This window comes from Eulemur rufifrons, chromosome 11 (genome assembly GCF_041146395.1).
Source record: "Eulemur rufifrons isolate Redbay chromosome 11, OSU_ERuf_1, whole genome shotgun sequence".
Taxonomy (NCBI): Eukaryota; Metazoa; Chordata; class Mammalia; order Primates; family Lemuridae; genus Eulemur; species Eulemur rufifrons.
In genome coordinates this window covers 13,833,368-13,861,365 of record NC_090993.1, presented here as the reverse complement: position 1 = coordinate 13,861,365, position 27,998 = coordinate 13,833,368, and the positions used below count along the sequence as shown (strand labels likewise).

General features: G+C 46.5%; 1 protein-coding gene across 3 annotated transcripts; it reads right to left on the bottom strand.

Annotated features, from left to right (window-relative positions):
* Positions 1–1,798: 1,798 nt before the first annotated feature.
* Positions 1,799–27,998, bottom strand: ABCB10 (ATP binding cassette subfamily B member 10). 3 transcript variants are annotated; one of them, XM_069484581.1, is made up of 13 exons: positions 27,462–27,997; positions 19,000–19,200; positions 17,952–18,154; positions 15,287–15,421; positions 13,784–13,930; positions 12,554–12,689; positions 11,676–11,771; positions 10,279–10,488; positions 8,097–8,176; positions 6,777–6,957; positions 4,748–4,791; positions 2,965–2,999; positions 1,799–2,496 (listed from the first exon to the last, which is right to left on the bottom strand). In XM_069484581.1, the coding sequence occupies exons 1-13, from the start codon at positions 27,889–27,891 to the stop codon at positions 2,265–2,267; spliced, it is 2,130 nt and encodes a 709-aa protein (XP_069340682.1). In that variant the 5' UTR covers positions 27,892–27,997; the 3' UTR covers positions 1,799–2,264. The 3 variants fall into 3 exon arrangements, with proteins under 3 accessions (XP_069340682.1, XP_069340684.1, XP_069340683.1); XM_069484583.1 differs by lacking the exons at positions 1,799–2,496; positions 2,965–2,999 and adding an exon at positions 3,017–3,201 and having other exon boundaries at positions 27,462–27,998; XM_069484582.1 differs by lacking the exons at positions 1,799–2,496; positions 2,965–2,999 and adding an exon at positions 3,228–4,567 and having other exon boundaries at positions 27,462–27,998.

The following is a 27,998-nucleotide window of genomic DNA, read 5'->3' as shown; positions in this document are numbered from 1 at the left end:
ACGTCTTCTTTTACCACTTCTTGCCTTAAGTTGTATATATCATCAATGCTGAATTAACTTACATCCTGCCTGTGTTTATTTCCTCATCTATGAAATTGGGATGACAGATATTTGTCTAAATTACAGGATTGTCACAGTATCAAATGTGGTAACAGATGCAAACACTCTGCAGACAAAAAAGTGCTAGCAGAACAGTGTTAGTAACCACACCTCTGTGTGATGCTTGGCTATCTTCTTGTTTCTAATTTTTACCTGCCTTACTTCCCCTTCTGAACTAGAAGGTCCTTAAAGTCAGAAACTGTGCTTTATTCCTTTGTCATCAACCCCACAGCACAGTCTCCTGTCCATGGTGGGGGCAGGGGCGATTTATTTACTGTATTGCGGCAACTAAACAAAAAGCTTAAAAATAGCAAGTGAGCGAGGGCATTGGCAACCCTTGATAAGGAGGAAAGGAATACAACTTGTAATCACCACTCACTTTTCTATATTTGTAATGTTAGTTTTTTCTTTATTCCTGAATCTCCACAAATTCTAGTAAGAAACTGAATGTAGTAAAAAGTTTTATAAAAAGTGACAGACACAGATAAAGTTCACTATAAATTTTAATCTATGATATAAAATGTTACCCAAAGACACAATTGAATATCTTGTATCAGAAAATAAAATATAACAATCAAATTAAATTTGGTAAATATTTCTATGGCACAAGGAGATTTTCCTCAGATCCAACCTTGTAATTATGTTTTGTTTGCTTTCTGTAAACCAAACTATAATAGCAAACTGTATAAAGAACACAAGTAAAGTTTATTAAAATGATTGTCACAGATAGACTGTTTACTAATTCAAAGAACACTAAATTCATTCATGCGATCCATTTTATTCATTAATAAATTCCTTTATGTAGAAGGAAAATATAATACTCTATGCCTCTCATGAAATAGTGGTTTCTTCTTCCAGAATAACCAGGGAACCATTAAACACTTAGTGCATGAGAACACTTCCATTTCATTCACATCAACATAATTACTTCTTAGGTTCTGGCAACATCAATGTACAAAAAGCACCTTTTCTTTAACAGCGCTGATAGGAAATATGGCAAATCCAGTGGTTGTCAGCGTCCATTGCTTTAGGAATTTTGAAATATTTAGGTGAATCAAGCTATAACCATAAATATTAATCAAAGAAAAAAGCTTATTAATGTCTTCTTTTCAAGAGAGTAACACATTTTTAAGGTTTCTTGTTATTTGATAGAATAGCAAGAACTTCTAAACTTTCTTCAAATGTCCAAGACTGAAAATCAGTTATATTCTTCAGATTTTAGCCTTATCTATGAAATTCCAGAAGTATTATAAAAGACTGTAAAAGTCAATATGTCTGAGAATTATACATTTTTAACATATATTTCGAAATACATGCATTCAGACAACTTACACGTAGAATTCATTTTTATTTATCATTCTTGATAATAACTGGCAGTTCATGCCTTCCTTCCCAAAAGTACTCATACAAACATGTGAATAAAGAAAACAGAAGTTTTTCTATTCAAAGTCTGGGGCATCTTCCCTTTTTAAAACTCACCAGGCTTTCATGTGCCAAAATACTGAAATCTGCACACATTTAAACACAGTCACATCCCACAGGAACACATATTCCTAAACTTTCACACCTTTGAAGACACAGGAGACAAGCAAGAAATAATGGTCCCTTCTCTCCGTGTGACATTAACTGCTTCTGTCTGTGTGTTAGTCAGAGTCACTTCATGAGATGATCGGGATAAAACAAAGGGGCTAGATGTTCATTTTCTATTACTCTACCCGGTAAAATTAGACTCAAAGTAGGTGGACTACTACCAAAGAATTCCACAGTGATTGGTAAACTGGCCTAAAATAATTAGGCTTTTTATTTATAATTCCCTTTTAAAAGTCGTCATTTGACAAAAGCTTCAACCTTTAACAGCAGGCAAAAGGAAATGAGGTGCCGTGCTATTTTAATTCAAATATTCCAACGAAAAAGTACAAAACCTGAAAATTACTTCAGTGCTATAGACGTTTAGAAAGTTACAATTATTAAAACTCTGAATAAAAAGTTTTTTGTGAACAGGTACATTTCAAAACAATATTTTACACGCTTTGGAAAAATAGGCATATTTCGAATAACTTGATGTATGATTTATAGATTTCATACAGTCTCTTAAGTTTTCTCTTCCGCAAAAGCACTGCTTTGCTTTAAAGTCTCTCATATTCAATTTACCAGTAATTGCTTCTTTACGCGGAAAGAAAACTTTGTTTGTTCATTAGTTTTCTGTACATCCCATCTGGTTTTGAAAGCAGGTCTTCGTGTTTCCCATGCTCGGTAATTTTTCCCTGGTCAAGAACAGCAACCATGTTAGCATTCTTAATGGTGGACAGCCGATGGGCGATGATTAACACTGTTCTTCCTTCCATCAGCCGGTCCAGAGCTTCCTGGACAAGGTACTCGTTTTCGGCATCCAGCGCGCTGACACAGGAACACACGCAAGAGAGCAAGAGACGTCAGCGCCACGCATACCGCATACGCACGGGCTTCCCGACACATGCACGGTGGCCCCTCACAAGCAGTGAATTTTTGCTATGGTCAGAATTTCAACAGCTTGGGCTAAAGATCCTATGAGAAAGAAGCTTGGGACTCCTTGATCTCCATAAAACTACACGGTGACGTAAGTAGAAAAACATGCTGTGCGGTGGCTGGTCACAGAGTGACTGGGGCTTCATCACATGCACGTCTGAATCGCAACTAGAACCCCCGACTCCTGACCCGGTCTGCCCACTGCCTCTCACCGGCCATTACTGACTCAGACTCCATCACTTTAAATAAAGGGGGAAAACGTGTTTTCAGCTGTATCACTTGGACGTACAGAACCGAAAGCTTTTGGTGAAGGAAGAATTTGGTTTAACACAATTACATATTTTATGAAGATGGCCTCACCTGGTTGCTTCATCTAGGAGAAGAATTCTGGGATTCTAAAGGACAAAAAAATCAAAAGAAAAGAAAAAATAATTTTATTAGGAAAACACAAGCTCTCAGCAATAAAAAGGAATGAAATTCTGACGCATGCCACAGTGAGGGTGGACCTTGGAAACATTATGCTAAGTGAAGGCAGCCAGACCGAAGGACTGTATGTTGCATGATTTAATTTACGTGAAATGTCCAGAGCAGGCACATCTATGGAGACAGAGAGCAGACTGGTGGTTACTGGGGCTAACGGGGGAAGTAAGGGAGGTGTGCGGAGGGCTGCTAACGGGTAGAGGGTCTCGGGCCGAGGGTCGTGAAAATGTTCTAAAATTGATTGTCATGATGGATACACAACTCCGAAAACACTAAAAACCACTGAATTGTATTCTTTAAATGGTTAAATCAAGTAGTATGTGAATTATATCTCAATAAAGCTGTTGCAACAAAAGAAAAACACACACTCAAAAGTGTCTTGGTTAAGTATACACATGGAAGAGTTATAGCCGATTTTAAACTATTCTCACAGTAATCATCTGACCAGATACTGTTTACAGCATAGTTTTATCCTGCTGGTCAATCAACCGATAGTGTGAGATAGGAATCTACAATGAGTGAGATACAGTCTAAAACTCTCAGGTCTTGCTTATAGTTTATTTACAACTATCAAACTAACACATAAAAACAGAAAAAAAAATAAGAGTAAGCTGATATAGATAACACATTAAATTCTGGCTTTGCCTAGGATTTCGCTCTACCCACAAGAAACTAAAACATACATTCCCCCCAGAAGGTGGATACCATTCATTCCTATGTTATTCACAATAGCCCCAAACTAGAAATGACCCAAATGCTCATCACCCGTTGAATGGATCAACAAATAGGGGGCAGCCCCCGACTCGGCCTCAGAAAGGAAGGAGGTGCTGACACAAGGCACAAAGTGGAGAAGCCTCGGAAACATTTTGCCTCTACTAAGTAACAGAAGCTAGAGCCATAGGTTCTATTCCATCTATCTGGTTCCATTTATTTGAATGTCCAGAAAAGCCAATCTAGACAGACGGGAAGTGGATTTGTGGCATCCGGGGGCTGGGAAGGGGCAAGATCGCAAATGGGCGTGAAGGATCTTGCTGGGGGTGATTTCTAGAAATGTTCTAAAATTGGATTGTGGGTATAACCAACTCCGTAAATTTACTAAGAATCACTGAAAAGTACATTTAAAATGGGTGAATTTTATGGTATGTAAATTATGCTTCAATAAAGCTGCTTTACAAAAAATCACCTATAAATCTGAGGAGAATAGTTACATAACAAAGGGGAAGGCTATCCTTCCCTTAAAGACAGAACGTCTGACTTCCAGCTAAAACGGCTCCTTCCTCTCCTCTAAGGAGCCTTGTCCAAGGCCTTCAGCTCTGCACTATTCCACGTAGCAGGTGATTACAGATTATGCAAATGTGGATACTTGCACTGTTTGATATTCTGAGTTAATAACCACTGTTCCACTATTAGAGGATACGCTTCTTGACGGAGGGTCCATGTGTTAAAAGTTTTCTCCCTCGGACAATCTTAGCACAGGAGATACCTGTTAAATTTAGACAACGTGCACTCGACGAACTCCCAATTTATCTTTTCCCATAACTGTCACCCATATACCTACCCTCCCCCTCCAAAATAAAGAAAAAGAAGACAAACAGTAAATACAAATGACGAGGTCCCCAGTAAAAACAGGACAAAAAACCCAGCCAAGTGGCTCCAGGCTTACCTTAAGCAGAGCACGGGCAATTGCAATCCGCTGTTTCTGCCCACCTGACAAAGACAATTTTTTTAAAAAAAACCTTAACAAAAATTCTTGATAATAGGCTTTTCTGATGAGCCATATGGCAATCTGATGGTAATTTCTTCCACTTAGCCATAGCTGAGACCCACAGAACAGAAACCCATTTTTTAAAAATATCATCTCCCCATTGATCTCAAAATTAGTAACAGTTGTGACTAACACTAATTGAGGATTTCCCATATACCGGGCATTTTCTAAATGCAGTACATGTATTATCTCATTTAATCTTTTTAAAAAATCCTATGAGGTAGACACTATATAATTATTCCCACTTTACAGATGATAAACTGAGGCACAAAGTAACATGTCCAAGGTCTCAGGTGATAAGCAGTGGAGCCACAATCTGAACCTACACAGTGTAAAGGGCTATGGCTTTTTAAAAATATGAAGGGCTATGCTTTTTTTTTTTTTGGAGTCTTTCTCTGTTGCCTGGGCTGGAGTGCAGTAGCGTCATCACAGTTGACAGCAACCTCAACTCCTGGGCTCAAGTGATCCTCCTGCCTCAGCCTCCCCAGTAGCTGGGACTACTGGCATGCGCCATCACACCCAGCTAATTTCTTCCATTTTTAGTAGAGACGGGGTCTTGCTCTTGTTCAGGCTGGTCTCGAACTCCTGATCTCAAGGGATCCTCCTGCCTCCCAGAGTACTAGGATTCCAGGTGTGAGCCACCACGCTTAGCCAGGGCTGTGCTTTTACTTTTTATTTATTTATTTATTTATTTTGAGACAGAGTCTCACTTTGTTGCCCGGACTAGAGTGAGTGCCGTGGCGTCAGCCTAGCTCACAGCAACCTCAAACTCCTAGGCTCAAGCGATCCTCCTGCCTCAGGCTCCCGAGTAGCTGGGACTACAGGCATGTGCCACCATGCCCGGCTAATTTTTTTCTATATATATTTTTAGCTGTCCAGGTCATTTCTTTCTATTTTTAGTAGAGATGGGGTCTCGCTCTTGCTCAGGCTGGTCTCGAACTCCTGACCTCAAGCAATCCTCCTGCCTCGGCCTCCCAGAGTGCTAGGATTACAGGTGTGAGCCACCACACCCAGCCAGGGCTATGCTTTTAATCACTACACATACCTTTTCCCTAACAGAGTATCCAATGTAGTAGGGAAACTAGAGACTCAAGATATTCGGAGGATTCCCAAGGGTGCTGGAAACATCTGGGAGCAAAGGGCACCAGTGATGCTGGGATGGGGAACGCATTCTGTGTTCCGCTCCGCAGCACCTATTCTTCATACGTGCCATTCTCACCATGTTCTCTTCTTTTCCCTGCTTAAAGGCACATATGGTAGTGTGTGTGTGTGTGTGTGTGTGTGTGTATGCGTGCGTGTATGAAACTGGAGCTTACAAACAGAGTAAGCTACTCTTTTCTTAAACTCAAATTCTACTAAAGCAAGCAAGCAAACTGAGGGTGGGTTTGGGGGGAGGTGGGCAGGACACGGCAGAAGTCTTGGTGATTCCGTCCCCATCTGTGTCTCACCATCCTCCCTCCCTCCCTTCCTCCAGGGACGCTTCTCCCAAGTCACACTCGGACAGTGTCAGAGGGCTCACTCCTCTCAGTTTATGTTGTTTTATAAAACCAAATTCCATTTTTGGTGATAATAACATCCCTTTTAAACTGCCTTCAGTTTAGAAAAATCATACACAGTAAGCTTAAAACCTTTTTGTTTAAAATTTTCTGTGACCCAGGCGTGGTGGCGCACGGCTGCAATGCAGCCACCCAGGGGGCTGAGGCAGGAGGGACGCTGGCACCCAGGACGCTGAGGCTGCAGTGAGCTATGATCCCACCACTGCACTCCAGCCGGGGTGACAGAGCAATGCCCTGTCTCTGGAAAAAAGAAAAAAAAAAAGATAAGAAGAAAAAAAGAAGGAAAATAATATTGCAATATGGAAATGTTTGGAGAGTTCTTTGGAGGGCACGGTTTTTGCTATTAATGCAAAGCAGTGACAAAAACACACCTGAGAGGAGAACGCCTTTTTCTCCCACCACAGTGTTGAACCCTTGCGGGAAGTTCCGAATGAAAGCGTCCGCGTTGGCCACCTCAGCCACTCTCCCCACCTGCTCGGCGGTCACCGAGGAAGGGTCGTCGGCACCATAAGCGATGTTCTCAGCGATAGAGCAAGAAAATAAAATGGGTTCCTGCCAAGTGGAAGTGAAACTTACTTGTCACAAATTCCAAAACAAACTTCCACCGTGTCTACCAAACGGAGCGGAACTCAGTACGGTACTCAAATCCCAGAAACTATCAAAGTGTTATTTTCTTGGTTCTCCTTCCTCATGCTCCATAAATTTGCCCAGCAGACTTTTTAAGAACTCGTGTTTTACCATAAATGGGACTGATTTTCTCATCTGTAGTTCTCCGTGCCCTGCAGGCCATGAGAACCGGTGACAGGTGCCGGCAAGGTGCCTGGCACACGGTAGGAACTTCGTAAACGCGAGTCCTCTCACTCAGGAACTGCAAGGCGCTGGACGACCCCAAGTCCATCTGCCTGCCTTCCCCTGGGGACGAAGGGGGAGGCCATCTCTATCTGTCACTTTCTGAACTGCTTACAAACCAGATGGGAATGCGACCTCTGAACGTGAACCCTGGGAAGGAGTTCTAAAAAGCAAGCAAACGTCCAGCCTCTTCTCTCCATCCTTAACAATGCACACTGTTAATGTGCCCACGCTACTGAGCACCCCGTCCCTGCCCACTGCCCTCCCCTAGTTAAGGGGGGTGAGGGTGAGCTCACTACAGAGGCTCAGACATGCGAGAGGCTCAGTTTGTCGGCCATGGGCACAGATTGGCAATAAAAATAACAACAGCGGTGGCCACATTTCCCTGCTCCAAATGGTCTTATGGAATCAGCCTCGTCAAAGAGACCACATTGCATTAACATTCTGCTTTGAAGTCTGCGACTTCTTTGCAACAGGACTCTGGCTCTTGCCATGGTCTTTGGTGGCTTCTCCCTGAAACTCATTATGCAGAACGGCAGACTGTGGCTGGGGATGAAAATGGAATTGGAGAAGAGTCAGAGTCAGTAAAAGCCTTTCATGACCTAATGACATCAGCCTGCAGCTGCTGATTAACAAGTCAATGCTCTGACTGGTTCAAGTGTTCAGGGTTTTCCAGGGAACAGCGCCATCTGCAAACCTACACAACCCACCATGTGAGGTGAGTCTGATACATGTGGAAAACTTCCATTCCTTCTCTCTTGAGAAGCTCAAGACCAGGAAAAAAAGTGAATAAAAGCAACTGTAAAAGAAAGTGAAATAGAAACGGCAGCCTTTCTTTTTACCTGACTCACCGTCCCAATCTTGGATCTCAGCCAGACTGGATTTAGCTGACGGATGTCATGGCCATCAAGACTGATAGTTCCTTGTAGAGAGGAAAGAAAAGAGTCACTGAGCATCATGGGGCCGATGACTAACACAGAAACGATCCAGTGGAAAAATTTCAGACTCAATTTATTAAAGATTAAAAATATACTCAAAATCTCCAAATGGAATCTAAAACCATCATGTTTCACGGAATTTCAGAGCTAAAAGGGCCTTTCTGGATTGTGCAAGTCTGTTGTCTACCTACACTGGTCAGGTGACTTTCTCACCTCGTTCCTCCACCCAGTTCGTCCTCCTGCACCCCAGAGCCCCTCAAGTGACTTAGGAGCCCACCGATGAGACGCGCTTGTGCAAAGCCTTGGTTCAGCAGAGAATGACACAGGAGAGGGCCAGGCCATGAGGCGTCCACTTGCTGGCACAAATGACTGGCAGAGGCGGCACAGTTCTGACACTGGCACCCATGACAGTGGCCGCCTAACGCTGCAGCTTCCTGCCCACGCCAGCGTCCGCAGCTACCTTGAAGGCCTGGTTCTCGGGTGAAGTTCTGGGACGTTTGCTGGAAGTTCAGTCTAGAATTGATTTTGTCAACCCTGCCAGTGGGTTTGAGCACTTATATTACTTTTTAAAATATCCCTTTCTGCATAAACTTAGTCTAAGGGGAATCTGTTATCTGCAACTAAGAATCCAATCAATACTGTGGCAGAGCTTTTATTTATGTATTTATTGTTATTATTATTTTTTGAGACAGAGTCTCACTCTGTTGCCCGGGCTAGGGTGCCGTGGCATCAGCCTAGCTCACAGCAACCTCAAACTCCTGGGCTCAAGGGATCCTCTTGCCTCAGCCTCCCGAGTCGCTGGGACTACAAGCATGTGCCCTCATGCCCGGCTAATTATTTCTATATATTTTTAGTTGTCCAGATAATTTCTTTCTATTTTTTAGTAGAGATGGGGTCTCGCTCTTGCTCAGGCTGGTCTCGAACTCCTGGCCTCAAGTGATCCTCCCACCTTGGCCTCTCAAAGTGCTGGGATTACAGATGTGAGCCACCATGTCTGGCCTTCAGATTTTTTTAAACTGAGAATTTTATGTAGCAAGTCAATAGTGAATCGAGACAGTGATTCCAGAGGCAAACAGTGTAGATAAAAGCCATTTTAACCCAGGTGGTGATTCCCTGGGTCAGGATTTACAAGCCAAATAATTATCTGACACACAACTGGTTCTCATATTACGTTTTAACCAAAAAGCACAAACACAAAGACATAAAACATTCTTTTTCAATTCATGATTTAGGCCAGGCATGGTGGCTCATGCCTGTAATTCCAGAGGATCACTGAGGCGGAGGCAGGAGCGTCACCTGAGCCCAGGAGTTTGAGGTTACAAAGAGCCATGATCCGGGCGGGCCACTGCACTTTAGCTTGGGTGACAGAGTGAAACCCTGTCTGTAAAAATAAATTAATTCATTAAGCAAATTAAATTAATTCATGATTTGATTTTTAGTAAAACACCTCTTGTTTTCTCAATCCAAAACCAAATCAGTATACACAGAATATCTACTCCAGGTAGAATATAAAGAAGTAAAATAATGTGCTCTCTGTTCTTAAAGATGCTATAATCCGGTTAAAAATAAAATAAAATCCAGAATGAGAAAAATCTATTACGAAAATCCCTACTAGTTCAAAATACTCCCAGTGGAGCAGCCGCGCAGACGTGGATCCCTAACTGTCAAATGACCGCACTTTGGCGACAGAGCGGGCCTCGGGCAGAGGCTCCCCGCAGCTCCCCGCAGCTCCTGCACCCAGCAAGCCCAGGCTGGCGGGCGGGGTGTCCAGCAGCACAGGGGGCACCTTTTCTGGGCTGCCGAGCACGGCCTCACCCGCAGGACAGCTCACGTCAGAAGGACACACCAGCACGGGAGGCAGGAGGTGGAATTCAGGGAGTCACTCTGGACTTGAAGAGGTGGGACACAAAACAATACAAAATGCCTGGCAGGCCTCTGCAGGAGCTGTCACACCCCTACAAGTGACACCTTCTGTTGGAGGGATTTCTGTCCCAGGAAGAAACCCCCTGGCACGTAACACTCTCACAGTGGAAGGTGTCTGAGTAATTGGACCCTCTCCCTGGGCCCAGCAGGGTTAGCCGCTTACCAGAACCGGGGTCATACAACCGCAGGAGGAGGGAAACCACTGTTGATTTGCCGGAACCACTTGGGCCCACCAGCGCCGTGACAGAGCCTGATGGGATAGAAAGGCTGAAATCCTGAAACACGGGCGCCCCTGGGCGAGCTGGGTAGGCAAAATGCACATTCTTAAACTCCAAAGCTCCCTGGAAGCTCTTCTCATTTAAGGTGACCCCCTCTGAAACATAAGGTGAAATATTAGTTACTTAAAGCAAAAATCAAATTCCCAGCTGAACTCAGTTCTCCTACTTCTCTGCCTACGGAAGGAGGCCCGCCCACTGCTAGTCCTAGAACACGAACTCCCTGTGGGCAAGCGAGAAAGCAGGTCTCCGTCCAAATGCTCACCACGTGCCGATCTGCACCTGCTATGGCAATATACTATACATCCACAGCCTTGATCCTTACAGTCCTGACAGGTAGAAATCACAATTCCGATTTACTAACGAGGACCGCAACAGGCAACAGCTTGCCCAAGCTAACAAGCAGTAGCGTTAAGATCCACCTTTGGAGCAGTCGGTCCAAACCCGGTGGCCTTCCCCCTATGCCACTGCCTCTGCATAGCTCCCCCGGTCCCGAGTTGATTTTATCTGCCCCGCAGAAACGTTCTGAAAGAACGGTGATGAACAGGAAGTGGTGCACAAGAGCCACACCCCTGGAGGGGATCAGAGGTCTGCTCTGCCCCATATCACCTTGCTGCTGACTTGGGAGACACTGTTCAGCCTCTCTCTGAGTTGGGCTTGCTTCTTACGGGCCATCACACTGAAGAGCATCGGGGTCTTACTTCCTGACCTGGGGCCACCTAACAATGTCCTAGGAATCGGTAAGCTGTTGGGACTGTTTACTACTCACAGCCACTTCCCCTGGGTCCTAGCTGGTTGGTCCGGGCCCCACTGCTCTAGGGCGGTCACTGATAAAGGAGATGGCTCTTGCCAATTTGTACTAGCACCCCGCACCCTGCCCTAAAACGCCAAGAAATGTAGAGGCTTTTATCTGTATGATCCCTCCTCCCCTCTTCCCACCCAAACTCTCCATGCAGATGTCAGAATCACTGAGGAATTTCAGCCTGGGGTCCTTCCTATTCACGCCCCTGGACTGCACTGGCTTCAGTCCTGCCACTGGTGGGCACAGGCAGCTGCAGAGAGGTGCACGGCGGGCACCACACTATGTGGTCAGGCCCACAACAGTGCCCCTGCAGCCGTCCTCCCTCACCCCCTCTCAGAGGAAACCTCACCCCTTGCCTGCCACGTGGCATGGACCACGTCCCCGTTGTGGCTCATGCTTCTCAGGCAGGGCAGGGAGCTGGTCTAATCGTCCAAAGTCACGTTTGTTCAATCCCAGCAAAGAACAATCCCATTTCAGACCCACCGTTAAAAGGCATCTTGGGCTCTCTCTCCAGGAGCTCCCAAAGGCGCCCCCCTGCGCCCAGTCCTTTCATCAGCTCCGAGTAGAAAGAGCTCAGACCTAGGACGAAAAGCAGAACCACACACATGTCCGTCACCAGCACCAGCGAGTGGCCGTGGCTGCACCCGTCCCTCTGGGAGCAGTGACAGTAACTTGCTTTTAATATAAAATCTGTCGCGTTTAAGAAATGATATGAGGCAGCTGCGTAGGAATCAATAGTCAGAGTTCTCTCTGTCTCATACCCTAGTTTTCCTTTGGCTTCTCCTCTCCAATTTCATTAATTTCTAATAAGGACTTAATGTTTGATCAGGGGATTGAAAAATACTTATAGCCATACTAATCAACCATCGAATTAAAATCATAATGCTACAGAGGAAGTCTGTTTCATGCACTTTCTAACCCATAAATATTTTTCGAACATTCACTGGTGTTAACTATGGTTAACTTTGTATCATACAAAGGGAATTTTATTCCCCAGTGATTTTCCAAACATGAAACTGTGGGTTTCTGCGTCCACACGTGCTCAGCACCACCCTCCTCCTGCGTCTGTGAGCAAGCAAACAGACTGTCTCAGCGCGCAGGCTGGAACACATTGCTCCAGAGTGACACTGAGCTACGGCAGGCCTGTAAAGATACCAAACTTCCCAACCCTGTGCAGGAGGGTCCCACTCATTTTATTTCATCTTTGAAAGCCCAGTTGGAATGATAACATTCTAGGAAATGTTTTTTTCATTCCAAGTCAGTTGATGAGAGGTAGAGTAATGTAAAAGTTGAGTTTCTATTTCAGAAATGATACCCTGATTTTTAATTTGTGATTCCCCAAGCCTATTTAAATCATATACCTCCAATGCTTACTCCGACCCAGAAAGCATACATGAGGAAGGAAGAGAGTTCACCCACGGTCATGTGGGCACTGCCCATCAGCAGCCCGCCTTTGTACAGGACAGAAAGCACAATCAGGTTTCCAGACAGCCCGGTCTGTTGAAGGAAGAAAACACAAGTCAGACGGGAGCCAAAAACCTAGACTGCAAAAAGCAGGAACATGACCTATAATGTCCTTTTTGCAATTAACTGTCACAGCAAGATTTCCCCAAAATATTAAATCTCACCTGAATTTTTAATAAAAAATACTTTTGAAATATTGCAATATTAAATAAAATAATCTCATCCCCATGAAAACCTAGAAACTATGTAACCTATCAGATTCCCATTTTACTCAATCTACACAGTTTGCAAAGGAAAAAAATAGTATTTAAGATTCCTTACCTAGTTAGAGGAAATAAATAAATATCTATTAGTATGTATTTATAGATTATAATGAGATGTTCTAAAGTCCTGTATTTGTGACCTGTTTTTACCTTTGCTAGGTGTGGTCTCTGGTAAGGGTACCATTCTCTGGGCTACTGTTTCTTTATCTGTTAATCATGGCAATAAGTGAATCATCTCAAAAGTTATTTCCAGTTTAAACATATCAAGAATTTGCCCTCACGGCGATTTTCTATTTCAATTACTCCTCAGTAGGTCTCAGACCTGCATCAGAATGGTAGAGCAGACATGTTGGCGCACACCTGGAGCTCCAGCTACTCGGGAGGCTGAGGCAGGAGGCTCCCTGAGCCCAGGAGTTCGAGGCTGCAGTGCACTCTGATCGCACCTGAGAACAGCCTCTGCATTCCAGCCTGGGCAACATAGTGAGACTCTGTCTCAAAAAAAATTTTTAAAAGAAGGATGATTGGAGGACCCATTAAAATAGATTGCTGGCTCCAGCCTGGAGTTTCTGATGAGTAGATGTGGGTGGGTCTGAGTGTGGGCAAGGCCAACAAGTCCCCCAGTGACGCCGATGCAGCTGGTCTGGACCACACTTTGAGAATCAGTGACTGATCTCACCATGCATCGACTTTTCTCTACTGACATTTACTTGTTTTCCTTCTCTTTCACAACAATAGTTTAAAGAAAGTCATTCTTAGTCTTAAAGTAGGATGAAATTATTTTCTACTCATGACAAGAGACACAGAATGAAACTCTCTCACCATCGTAACATCTGCCCTTTTAACTCTCCAAAATCATCTACTTACTGCTCCAAAGAAGCCAGCCCGAGCAAACGCCTCTTTCCTTGCTAACTGCATCACGTAGTCCACTTTGCTGGCATATTTCTCTATTTCAGTCATTTCTTTCCCAAAAGCTCGAACAGTTCTCACGTTTCCAATACGTTCCTCAGCTAGCTGGGAGAATAATAAATACATTTCATGGGGAAGAGGGCAACATTTTGAGAGTTTCTGGAAGCAAAATTTAAATGGGGTTCTCTTTTTAAAGATACTATCAATGAAAAGCCACTCTTGATACGTGACTAAGTAAAAAAAAAAAAAAAAATGAGGCCAGGCACAGTGGCTCACACCTGTAATCCCAGCACTTTGGGAGGCTAAAGCAGAAGGATCACTTGAGGCCAGCAGTTCGAGACCAGCCTGAGCAACATAGCAAGACCCAATCTCTACAAAAAATAGAAAAATTAGCCGAGTGTGGGGGCTCATGCCTGTAGTCCCAACTACATGGGAGGCTGAGGCAGGAGGATCGCTTGAGCCCAGGAGTTTGAGGCTGCGGTGAGCTATGATCATGCCACTGTACTCCAGCCTGGGTGAGAGAGCAGAAAAAAAAAAGGTGACAAAGCAGAGCATACAGAAAAATCTTATTTTTGGGGAAAAAATATCTATACCTATACATGTCACATATATAGGTAGGTAGAAAAATAGGAGAGTAGGTAGATATAGAAATATATTTTCATGCAGAGAAAAAGATAAAACGTTAGACTCCCAAATCCTGATAATGTTAACTCTGTAAGACAGGATTATGTGTTTTGTTCTTTCTCTTTGCATTTGCATATTTTTCAATGATAAACATGTATGGCTTTTGTAATGTGAAAATATGTTATTTTTAATTTTTTGAAAGACAATATTGCACAGCAATGCAAAACTAGCTTTATTAAATTAATGAAAGTCACACTTTCATCCAGTAACTATTTTCAAAACAAGTTTAACTTTTTTGTCCTGTAAGAAATACTGATGATGGCTGGGTGTGGTGGCTCACTCCTGTAATCCTAGCACTCTGGGAGGCTGAGGCAGGAGGAATCGCTTGAGCTCAGGAGTTTGAAACCAAAATGAGCAAGAGCGAGACCCCGTCTCTATAAAAAATAGAAAAATTAGCTGGGCACAGTATAGTCCCAGCTACTCGGGAGGCTGAGGTAGGAGGATTGCTTGAGCCCAGGAGTATGAGGCTGTGGTGAGCTGTGATCATGCCACTGTACTTTAGCTTGGGCAACACAGCGAGACTGTGACTCAAAAAAAAAAAAAAAAAATAGCGATGGTAAGAAATGAGAACTTCATATAACATTCAGTCAAGTTGGTTCTACTTTGAGATATGGGTAGAAATATAATCTAGAAGGTAGAGGAGTTCAGGTTTCTGGATCTTGGGGCCGAAAGTGAGCAAAGGAAGGTATTTTATCAAAAAGCCTCAGCACATTCCTCAGGTTCTGCCGTCTGGTACCTGGGCTCTGAGCCCATTCTACTGCGGGAAGGGGTCTTTACCTGAGTGGCTTGAGCCAGGGAATCCTGCGTGACTTTGGTCAGTTTCCGTAGATAGCGTCCATAAATCACAGCAATGATGGACATTGGAGGCACCACACTCAAAACAAAGGTGGCCAGACTAGGTGAGACAAAAAACTGTCAAGAACAAAAAGTCAAGAGGCGTTTGTTACCCAGAGTGGCAAGACAGTCTCATTACCCTCTACAGGGGTTTGGGGGTGGGGGGGGGCGTTAAATGAACAGCAGGCTTGGAGGTGCAATCTCCAGATTGTGCATCCTGTCTAGGTGGAACTTCTCAGACACCGTTAATCAAAACCTCACGAGTATTCAGCATGTCACGTAAAAGTGAAGTGACAACTGCTGGAAAAGGATGGAAATGTTTCATCCTCAGACTGACACTGCAGGTCAACAACAGAGAGGAGACAGGACGGGAATCCAGCAGGGAGTCCTGTTCTGCTCTGTGCTGGCAGCCACACCAGGAGTTCTGTGTTCGAGTCTGGACCACCTCAAGGCACTGAGCAACCAGAGTGACGTGTCCCACCGGAATGACCAAGACAGCAAAGTTGCCCCAAACCCCTACCTCACGTGCCAAACAGTTGAAGGAGGACTTGAGGGACACGAGTAACAAGCAGAAGAGTCAGAGCTGTTTTCGTGGCTCAGTGGACTGAAGCCAGCAGGATGGATCTGGTGACTTAACGAGAAGCTTCTAACAATTGGAGTTGCTCAAAGCATAACCCAACTTCTAGAAGTAACAGTGGGTTTTCCTGTCAACACTGCAATTTTGTGATTGCATTTTAAAAGGTCCTAGCATCTCCTCAACAAATTATTAAAAATCTTCCAAATATCATTTGCACAGAAAATAGTGCAATCAGTACAAGCCACTCTTAAATAATGCTAAGGAAAAGTTGCAGCCTGAAATGTAAGGTAGTGGATGGATAAACCAACCACTCATTCATTTATTCATTCCAAAGTCATCACTGAATGCCTACGCACAGCAAGCACTGTCTAGGCACCTGGACAATAACTGACCCTCGTGGAGTTTTCATGCAAGAAGAGAGGAGAGATGGGGCTGAGATAACAAACAAGTGAGAGAGAGAGAGAGAGAGAGAGAGTTTCAGGTGTCCCATCAAGAGGGAAGAGCAGATGGACAAAGGCCCTCTGGCAGTTAGGGGCTTGGCCAGCAGGACCTTCTAGGAATGATCCACTCTGAGCAGACAAGTCCAGCAGGATGCCTCGGGCAGCATGGTCCTATCTCTGATGGTCACCAACAGGACACCTGAGACCAGCAGGGCAGGCCTGACAGTTCTGGGGCCTGAACTCAAGTGGACCAACTGAACAGGCATCCTCTGTGGCGGGCCAGGCACAGTCCCTCAGGACTCTCCATAGCCCCGGTGAATTGTTCCAGAGCCACGTTCCTCCCTTCACTCTGGTTCTGTGCTTAACAAATGACCTTCTAGTGACTAATGCAGGGCCCTGGCAGCAGAACGGAGTGTTCGGGATAGCAGAAACATACATCTTAATGGTAGGAGCGAAGGTCCACAAAGTAATCAATAAATTGGCAGTTGTTGGCAAATTTTAAGTATGTCTGGAAAACTACTTTTGCAATTGCACATTTCATGAAACCTAAATATAGATCAAGTAATTCCAATGAAAATTTAGCATCTGGATTGAGATGTTCCATAAATATAAAACACACATCATATTCTGAAATTCAGTTGACCCGTGGACACCATGGGTTTGAACTGCGTGGGCCACTGACATGTGGATTTTCTTCTGCCTCTGCCACCCCGAGACAGCAGGACCAAGGCCTGCTCTTCCTCCTCCGCCTACTCAATAGAAGACACCGAGCATGAAGACCTTTATGATGATCCATTTCCACTTAATGAATAGTAAATATATTTTCTCTTATGATTTTCTTAATAACATTTTCTTTTCTCTAGCTTACTTCATTGTAAAAATACAGAATAGAATACACACAACATACAAAACATATGTCAATCGACTGTTTATAAGTAAGGCTTCCAGTCGGCAGTGTGCTGTTAGCAATTAAGGTTTTGAGGACTCAGATTTCCGCCTGTGCGGGGGTTGGCGCCCCATCCCCCATGTGGTTCAACAGTCAACTGTAATATGAAAAAAATATAAAATATCTCATTAATAATTTTGATATTAACTGCACGTTGGGATGGTAATATTTGGTTTACACTGGGTTAAACAAAACATTATTAGAATTAATCTCATCTCCTTCTTTTTACTGTTTTACACACGGCTGCTGGAACACGACAGTCACACACGTGGCCTGCACTGGGTCCCCACGGGCCAGCAGCGCTGGGCTGACAGAAACGCTGCTTGAGGAAGTGAAGCAAACGGACGGGACAGGTGGGGGCCACCCCGTTAAGGGAGGGAAAAGGGCCCTGGGAGGGCCGAGAGCTCCCCTCCCAGGAACAAGGCGACTGACTCGCTGCTCCGCGGCACCTCTGCCCTCACACCCTGGCTACCTGTTCCCAGAAACCCAGCCACAGCACAAGAGTCCGTTTCCCAGACGGTCATTCATTCTGGGGAGCCGAAGGTGCAGGAGGCCACGCGGGGAGAGGCGACGCCACTCGCGTGAGGGGCCCGGCACAGGCCCAGCCCTGGCCGGAGGGTGCCGAGGGGAACCAGGCTGACATACCATCATACTGATCCCCACGGAAGCCTGGGCCCCGGCCCTGAGCCCATCGGAGAGGTTCTCGGTCACCGAGCGCCCCAGAAGTGCCGTGTCTGCGGAGAGGCGGTTAATCAATTCTCCTGTGCGGGTCTTGTCAAAGAAAGCAACCTCCTGCCTCAGAATGGAGGAGAACAGCGACGTTCTCAACCTATTCACGATGCGCTGACCTGCAAAGGCAAACAAAACCGGCTCACGCTGGGCACGGTCATCGTTACCGCGAAGGGGCAGCCACCTGCTGTGTGGCAACTTGGCCGGTGTGACCCTGCTGAGCACCGCGCCACTGGCAGGGAGAGACTAACTCAGGCCCGGGCGTGGTAACAGTCGCGTGCTGGTGGCAAACACCACTTTTCTCCTAGTAACCACAGGCTGTGGGCCCTAGGGGAGGATACAGGGATAAAGTTAATATAACACGGGGAAGAGATTTTTTAAATCATTATTTACAAAAAAGTTTTATTATATTTACTTCCAAAAGCTCATTTTGTTCCCCCCTGGCAACCTGTTGAGTATTGAACACTCGGATGGCAGAAGCTGGTTAATTATCCACAGAGCACTTTTTTAGCCAAATGGGAGCCACAGACTTCCGGGGGGTCTCCTGGGCTCCCTCATTACTGTGGCGGTTACTGGCCCGTAACGACGAGGCCTGTCAGAAACACCGTCCAAGTTGCCGTCCCAGCCCCTTGAAGCTCCCGGGAGCTGGGATGGTAACTGAAGCTCCTCGAAGAAGGCTTGGAAGTCCAGCCTCATGGCCAAGGGCCCTGCCCTCAAACCTCCCATAAGACACATATGGCAATTTCCCTGACTGCTCAACTCCAACTGTGGGAAACAAGAGACAAGAAAGAGCACTTGACCTAGAACAATCCACAACCCCAACATCTGGCCGGACGTTGGGATCTGTCCCCACCTGATGCTGGAAGAGAGGGAGAGAACGGGGCCTGGAGCACGTGCACTCGGAGCCTGCCACACCTACGCGTCCTTTAGGATGACTCGCTCCCCCGACACGAGACACTGTTACCTGAAGTTTGCATGAGGTAGACGCGGACGGCGTTGGCAGCAGCGCCACACAGAAACACGCCGCTGAGCCCGAGGCAGAGGCGGGTCAGGTCGCTGCTGTAGTCCACAGTGGGGTTGGTATAGATGACATCAATGATCTTCCCCAAGAAGAAAGGGGCAGACATGGTGATGACACTGGACATGGCCAGAAATCCAACCGCAGCTGGAAAACACAAGCACAGGCTCACACTCAGGGGGCCGGAGCACACGGGCGAGGGTGCGGAGTCCGGGAGGCTTCCCTCGCACGGAGGCTGTTTTCAGAGTGGGTGGCGGTCTCAGGTGCTAGCATGTCCCTCCCTTTCGCTCCTGGACCCCCAACTCCAGGAAGAACCAAATGGTTCCAGGGCGCGGACAAGCAAGGACTGTACGAAGTGAGCGATCGTGCCGAGCCAGAGAAGGCAGCTTCCTGGTCTGATCATCGTTCCCTCACCAGGAAACACTGAGCCAACTAGGGAGCCCTGTCCTGGCCCCGCCCTGGCTCTTGACCTTGGCGTTCATCTTAGGTCACGTTCCTCCTCCATTCATGCCACACAATGTTCTCCCTTGGCATCTACCTGTACTGTAGCGTAGAGATCAAGCTGTCCAGGTAAAGCCCTTGATGACGCCTGGCATTTCAAAACACTCTGAATAAACTTGGAGGAAAGCAGTTTCAGGGATCTACTACACATGTAATATGTTCCTTCTTAATATTATTGCTTTGGGGAATATCAGCATGATATGAAAATAAATATGAATACAACTGTTCATAAACCTAAAGAACAAAGGGGATAGAATCTTATCAGAAAGAAAAATATTAAGAAAAATCCAATTAGAAATAACACATATCACAGATAACTGCATTCATAAAAGGAATGCATCTTTTTTTTTTTTTTGAGATAGAGCCTTGCTCTGTTGCCCCAAATAGAGTGCAGTGGCGTGATCATAGCTCACTGCAACCTCAAGCTTCTGGGCCCAAGTGATCCTCCTGCCTCTGCCTCCCAGTAGCTGAGACTACAGGGGCACACCATCATGCCTAGCTAATTTTTCTATTTTTTGTAGAGATGGGGCCCAGGCTGGTCTCAAACTCCTGGTCTCAAGGGATCCTCCTGCCTTGGTCTCCCAAACTGCTGGGATTAAGGTATGAGTCACTGCACCCAGCCCACTTGTTGGTTTTTCAAGTTTATATAAGCACAGAACGTCTCTGGAAGATTAATAACAAACAGGTACCACAGGTTCCTTCTAAGAACGGCACTGGGTGACTGGGGGGCAGGGTGAGGGGGAGGCTTCCTTTCCGCTGGGGCCCTTTGGAGTTTGGTGCCGTGGGCAGATATCACCCATGAGAAACCTATTCGGAGCCTGGCTGGCTGGTGCCCCAGTACGGAGTCCACGCGACGCTCACAGGTGGGCACGCGAGTTCCTAACACTCCGCAAACAGCAACTACTTCTCTGTTTGTGGTGTGGCTACTTCTAACGCTTCAGTTAAAGGTATTACTTTTATAAAATCTTAATAAAGAGTGCAGACCAAACTCAGTGCCAACTGGACACTGAGCTGACACCCAGAGCTCTGGGAGAAATGTGAGCCTTTTAAGGGGGGCACAGTTTGAACACTCACTCTTGCCCCTCCTTTATTTTAATATCCCCTCCCCAAAAGGACCTGCTCTGACCACCTCACTTAAAATACAGATAACACCCCACACTCCCTCTTCATTTGTCTTCTAGACGCCCCCACCTCCCAACATTCTAAATATTTCACTTGTTTATTGTTACTGTCTGTCTCATCTCTCCATTAGGACAGAAGATTTTGGTCTGACGTGTCACTGATTAACTACAGTGACAGGCACATAGGAAGAGCTCAATCAATATTTGTTGTATGAATAAATGAATGATTTGAACTTTGGCAAAGGAGGCTGAAAAGTCTATCAGACCAAAGTTCTTCACTAACCTACACAGGAGTGTGAGATCTGGCAGCCAGGAAAGTGCATGCGTTTGACTCAAAACCCTACAAGCACAATCAGCTGAGTAACGTAAACCCGGCCAAGGGCCACTGCATTGCTGCAAAGCACCATGCTCCTATGACAGTCTCCACGCAGGACCAAAAGTCCTAGGGACAAGGAGAGCGTCTCACTCGAGGTTCTGCACAACTCAGCCACAATGAACCGGCAGCTCTAACGGAGTCTTCCAGAAAATTCTGCTTTTGTCCTTCATCAGTAGTTAATCTCTCTGGCCTATTCTTTCACCTTGGCAAATACTCCTGTAAGTATAATGCATGTGAAGTGCCACAGAGGTCCGTTTCTGCCTCCTCCTCTAGTTTTCTAAATCAAAGCTGTGACTCCACCTAAGAATCTGCATGTCGCGAATGAAATTCCCCATGATTCTGATTCTGAGTCAGTTCTTACACAGTAATGACGCTGATTACAAGGAGGAAGGAATTTAGATGAATCCAAACTCCTTCCAGGATACCCTCTTCACAGCTTTACTTTTTAATAAAAAAAAAAAAATTGTCAGCTTGTTTTATTGCCATTTGCCTCTTTTTCCAATTTGAATGTTAAAAGTAAAGTAAAAGATGTTTTCAGTTTTTGGTTAGCTGGATTCTCGTTAATCAAGGTTTTACTGCATATCACTGTCTTCTGATATTAGTGAATAATTTAGACTTGTGCCATGAGCATTATTTCAGACTCCACGCCAAACCCCAGACACGAGTGTACCGCAGCTCTCCTGAAGTTCTCCTCCACCTTTTCACCAAGATTAAGCCTCTTGGCTTGTCCCCACCCAGCCTGCAACCTCCACTGTTATCTCTCGCCAGGCATCTTCAGCCATGTTACCCTCATTCCACTGAACCCTCATTCTACCCTCATTCTACTTGAACTGCATTCAAAGATGAAAAGAAATATCCTTCAAAAGAAAGGGAACGAAAATCTAAAATGCAGGTAGAAGGGCTGTGGGAGAAATGTAGCTCACGGAAAGAGGACGGAGGTTTGGGGGTGCGCAGAGGAAGCTGTACAGTGTGCCTACCACCTGCCACTTGCTGAACATAGGACTCATCTGGTTGTAACAGGCACAGCTATCCCCACTGTCACTCAAGGACTAAAAAGGCAGCACTTACAATGAGTCCCCACCACCATCTGAAGCATCTGACATCCCCCAACAATCCTCATATTATCCTCACTTTTCAGAGAGGAAACACAAGCATGGAGAGCTGAAGGAACCCGCCCCAGGTCTCCTAGTCCACATAACACAGGACCACGTTCTGGACAAAGCCTGTCCTCCTAATCTTCCCACGGGCCAAGCAGAAGCAGCGGCACAGGCCTAACCTGGGGTCAGGGCAGGCCAGGGAGCAGAAAGGCTGGCAGGATATGGCAGGAGAAGAGGCCTTGTGGGTATACAGGAATGAGTCCTGAGAAATAGTTTCCATGTTACAAAACAGAATAAGGACTTTGTGGCAAGGCAGGCTTAAAAGTGTTTTATGTTGGGGACTGATAGATTTGCATTTTTAAATGACCTCCTCTGGCTGCAGAGCAAAAAGAGAGGCCAGCACAACCACAGCTGGGGAGACAGAAAGCCGTTCTGGTCCCCTGGAGTGAACTAGGTTGGGGGCAGAAGGATAAAGGACGGTGAGAAGGATTGGAGACATTTTTCCTCTTTCTTTTGAGACAAGGCCTTACTCTGTCACCCAGGCTGGAGTGTAGTGGTATAATCATTGCTCACTGCAGCCCTGAACTCCTGGGCTGAAGTGATCCTCCTGCCTCAGTTTCCCAAATAGCTGGGATTACAGGCGTGCACCACCATGCTCAGCTAATTTTTCTACTTTTTTTTTTGTTGAGATGGGGTCTCCCTATGTTACCCAGGCTGGTCTTGAACTCCTGGCCTCAAGCGATTCTCCAGCCTTGGCTTTCTAAAGTGCTGGGATTACAGGCAGGAACCACTGTGTCTGCCTGGGATTGGAGATATTTTTAAGAACCCGACTCCGGTTCTTGGACTCTGGACACGATGACTGGTTGGATTTAGGCAGCAGGTTAGGAGGTCTGGTTCTAAAGTTGGGTCTGACTGGATCAGAACCCTAGTTCTGCCACCTAGCTATTGAACCTTGCGTGAGTCACTCTACCTCTCTGTGCCTCAGTTTCTCCATCTGTAAAATGGCAATAAAAATAATACCTCCCTTATGGAATTGCTGTGAGGAGTAAATGAGACACATATGTCAAGCATCTGGCAGAGCGCCCCGCATTGAGTAAGTAAGGAATAAAAGCAGTATCTTTATTACTACTCTTACCATACCAGAATGGCCTGTGTCTCTGGCCTGGGCCAAAGGTTCACACAGCAGTCCCCCTTGCTGAGGCAACGGACAAAGGAGGAAAAGTAGCTTCCAGAAGGAAGGTAACTGGCGTTTTAGACGTGTTGGGTTTGGGAGAGTCTGGGAGACACTTCCATGGATGCAGGTGGGCGTGACAGGGAACACAGGAGTGGAGCGTGTGTGGGAGATGGAGGCTGAGTGAAGGGACCCAGCATCTGAGCTGGACAGGAAAGGAAGGGAGGACACGAGGGGCTGACAGATGAGAAGAGACCAGAGGAGGAAACTCACAGAGTTCAGGAGACTCCTCAGGTTCATGGAGTGATCTGGAGAACAAAGATGCGAGTCGCCACGTGTCTGGTAAAAGGCCAGACTTCCTCTGCCCATGCTGTCAGCGTGCCCTGCAGAGTTACGGGGACCCGCCCCACGAACCCAGGGGGGCTCGCCTTGGACTGTGGCACTGTCCAACACACATATCATGGCGGCCACCTATGTAATTTAAAACTTTCTTATGCTGTGTGAAACATTTTTTTCTAGTTCCCATGTTAAAAAAATAGGTAAAATTAATTTTAATAACATTTTATTTGACCCAGTAGACCCAAAATATAATCCGCAGGTAATCAACATAAAATCAGTAAGCGATTTCACATTTCTGCCCTACTGTCTTTTCAGAGTCTGATGTGTATTTTACGCTTCAGTCAACTCCCATCAGCCACATTTCATGGCACAGCTACAGAACGTTAATGTTTTCTCTGAAACGAAGTACTTCCGCAGCACACAAACACAGCTTCCACGGCTCCGGAACAGTCCCAATTTCAAAGGCGCATCCTCCCCATTCCACCGTGCAGACCTCCGTCCTGGCTAGGGAACAGCCACTGTAAGCACTGCGCCCACTGCTGTCAGCGCCATATTCAGTGTGGTCACTTCATGGTCCACCGTCATGAAGCAACTACAAACTCAGCAAGAGCTACTGGCAGGCTCCGGTTCTAAGACTGGTCGTGATCTCAAGCCACATGACCCCTGATCAGTATCTGAAGTGAGAGGAGCCCTCCCAAGTCCTCCACAGGGAACACGCGGGGAGAAGGGGGCAGGTACAGTCTATCTAGGAACCTGCCCAGGAAGAGCGGGGCAAGCACGCTGCCCCCACCTGCCCACTATACGAAGAACCGCCAGGCAGTAGCCGTGCTCTGATCTCACAGCGCCCTTAAGGGCCTACTCCTAAGACCCTGCCCTCAACCCAGCAAGAGGGCTGGAGGGAGCCCTGGGGCCTCCTCTATCTGCCAGGCACAGCAAGAGGGCTGCTGGAGTAGAGCTTATCCCATCAGTCCACCACCAGCTCCTCCTTAAGCTCCTGCATCTTGTAAAAAGATTCCTTCTGGCCAAAGTGATAAGATGAAGAGTTATCAGTGAAAAAGGACTCTAGGGACACTTTGTAGGCCACAGCTGTAGGACGATAGCTGCAAATTCTCATGCAAAGTGGGGGGGGGGGTTGGGGACGACAAAGGGACAGGTTAGAAGACAGCAGTTCCTTCAGAAGAGGAAGGGAAATACTGCCAAGGCTGCTCTCGGCTCACATGTGTAAGCATTTCAAATGGTAGACGCTGTGTTTAAAAAGTTTCTGATACCAGTTACTTATCAAAGTTTTCTGGTCACGGTCTAAACAGGCATATTCAGAAAACTGCTAAAGACAGATGGAAGTGTTGTAATTCAAATGAAAAGCTGTGTTTTTGAAAAAGGATTTTGTTCTTGGTTTTTCTAAAAATTAACAAGTGAACACTGGAATTCCTTCTCTTCAACTCTGTTTTGGTCTCTTGACTTAAAAACAGACACACATGAAACTGTTCTTTATCTCTGGCACTTCAAAGAGATGTGCCAACATCTGAGGCTGCTCTTAGGAGATAAATTACAAATTAACAATGACCCCCTAACTCCCTCTTAATTCCACAAATGCCAACATCCACATTGAATATATATATATACAATGACTTCTGAGGAAATCATATGCCCTAATAAAGGCTTCTCATCAGATTTCCTCATAACATACAATATGTATTTATTATCTGTTTAAAAGGCAAAAAAAAAAAAAAAAAAATTACTGTGCCAACCCTAGGCTTATTTCCTCAAATTATATATTCATAATTTTTTAATTTGGCAGAACAAAATAGCTCTTCTTCTTAAACTAAAAAGAAGTAGAAGCCTGGTGCAGTGGTACACACCTGTAGTCCCAGCTACTGGGGAGGCTAAAGCGGGAGGATCGCTTAGGCCAGGAGTTCAAGATCAGCCTGGACAACTTAGCAAGACTCTCATCGTAAACAAAATAAAAAGAAGAGGCACAGACCTGCCTTGTGTAAGGTTGTCCCCACAACATACCAGCATGGCAGGACATGTGATGACACAGACAATGGTCACAGGACAGGCAGTATTGGGCACATGCAGGCACCTAAACAACCTTCTTGACATCTAATATTTCAGAAACAAAAGTGGATTTCCTTATACTTACTGAGTCACACACAGGACTTACTGAGTCACACACAGGTACACCCATAGTGCTCAGGGTCTCTAATAGCCTCTACCTGGGCCTGGAGGTGTGGTCATTTTTTCCTTCACTTAAGGCACTCTGAGTCCCTGCTCTGTGCCACAAACATGCCAAGAACTGGAAACAGAAAAATGACTGAGACACAGCTCCTGTCTCAAGGAGCTCACAGTCCAGTGAGAGCCCCTAGTCTCCACTTTTAAAAGAGGAAAACGGAAGAAAAGATCTTTTACATGAAAATCTACACTCGCCTGGGGCGCAGGGGCTCACACCTGTAATCCTAGCACCTTGGGAGGCTCAGACAGGAGGATCTCTTGAGGCCAGGAGTTCAAGACCAGCCTGGGCCACAGAGCAAGAGCCTGTCTCCAAAACAAACAAACAAACAAAAAACCAACTGAAAAATGAAATAATTCTCTTTATACCTCAAAGATGCCAAGAAGCCCACTAAGCTTCCATGGTCAGTGGCAGATGAAACGCTGCCACCCTGACTGCTCTCCGCCTGGCACACCTACTCTAAACCCCAAATCGCTCTCTAGGAGGACCTGCTCGAAAGCAATGCATTTGTTCTGGTGTCGCACCTGAAAACCTCGCAGGCCCTCTTCCAAAGCCCTTTCGTTAAACTCGCAGGTTTATCTTTAGCCATGTGATTATTTCATTGACGTTTCTCCCCACTAAGCTGGAAGCCCTGGCAGGAGCAGGGACCAAGTCTTTTTCTGCCATTGTAACCCCAGGCCCAGCACATAATGAGGGCTCCACAAATTTTTATAGAAGGGAAGAAAATTTAGAGAAATCTCAAAAACTTTTAGATCTTACAAGGCCCTCACACTGAAACATTCTTCCAATTATGGCTAAAAATGAGGAGCTAAAGAAAATTGTTCTGTTTATTTGAATTTTGTTTCTAAAAACATGCATTTGGATTTTTTTAAAAAAATTACTCAATTATCATTTAGTTGGGTTATGACCTACAGTTTCTCAGAGCTTCTATAGTTTACAGATCACTGGGCAGCGCTGGCTGTTCTGAACAGAGTGCAGTTAACTTCCTGCCCACCATTCAGAAAGTCAATAGCACTTGGACTTGTCTAGACTGTCTTGCTTTGTATTGTAAAAATATTGTTCACTGCTTGATAAACTTGCCCAAAGCAAATGTGGTTTTAATATCGTGTAAATGCATAACAAAATAGGCATATTTTTGGCTAGAATTTTTTAAAAGGAAAAAAAAAACTCATCTCATTCTGAGAATGCTGCCAACACCAAAACAGACGCTCCCAGTAAGTTGGTGGCAGAACAGACCCAAAGATTCCAATAATGAGCTACTGCTCCACTTGTATAATGCGTGTCAGCAAAAAAACAAAACACACTGCAAATCTTCCAACGAGTCCCCAGCTAACCCGGAATCTTGACAATGCTACTCCGAGGTGAGCTCCCTGGCCAGCACTTAGGGTCGAAGTTCCTGTAAAGCCATCCCACCCCCTCCTCCGGGGTTACTAGTGCCCCGAGAGCGCGGCGGTGACAGGCTCCCCGACAGTGTCCCCTCTCGGCAGGCCCAGGACTCCGTGCGCGGTGAAGCGCGCAGCCTGGCGGACGGAAGGAGGGCCGGGCGGGAGGGGAGGGGAGGGGAGGGCCCTACCTGCTAGCCTCCGGCGCTCGGGGTAAGCCAGGCCCAGGAGTTTCCGGGCCTCAGAGAGCCCGGCCGCCGCGGAGCGCAGCCGCCGGTCGTCCCCGGGAGCTGCCGCCGGCCCGCGCCGCCAGGCCTCGTCCCCCGCCCGGGCAGCGGCTGCGGGACCGCCCAGGAGTCCGGAGCGCGGCGGCGGCGGAGCGCCCGGCCCGGCAAGCACTCCGCACCTGCAGGTGCCAGGGGCCCGAGCCCACAGTCCCAGCAGCCGCGCAAGCCCCGCGCCGCCGCCCGGGCCGCCGGGACCCCCGCTTCTCCCACGGCGCGCGGCCCCGGCACCTCCGAGGAGCCCCGGACCGACTGGCAGCGGCAGGGAGCCGGGGGCGCGGGCGGCCCGGCGCCCCGGCACGAGTAGCCACAGCGGCCAGGCAGCGGGGATGCGCATGGCGCCGCGTCCGACCGGAGCGCCTCAGCCGGCCCGGCGCGCGGAGCCCGAGGACCTCCCGGCCCGGCCCCGAGCGGAGGGCGTGGACGCGGTGGCCCCCGCCCCTC

Bases quoted from the DNA above. Each gene is read 5' to 3' on its own strand.
- ABCB10 (XM_069484581.1), bottom strand. From the start codon at position 27,891: ATGCGCATCCCCGCTGCCTGGCCGCTGTGGCTACTCGTGCCGGGGCGC. The intron at 15,422-17,951 runs GTATGTCAGCCT...TGTTCTTGACAG, and splicing joins CCGTGGGGATCAGTATGATG to TTTTTTGTCTCACCTAGTCT. The intron at 8,177-10,278 runs GTAAGCGGCTAA...CCTCTCTACAAG, and splicing joins GTTGTATGACCCCGGTTCTG to GAACTATCAGTCTTGATGGC.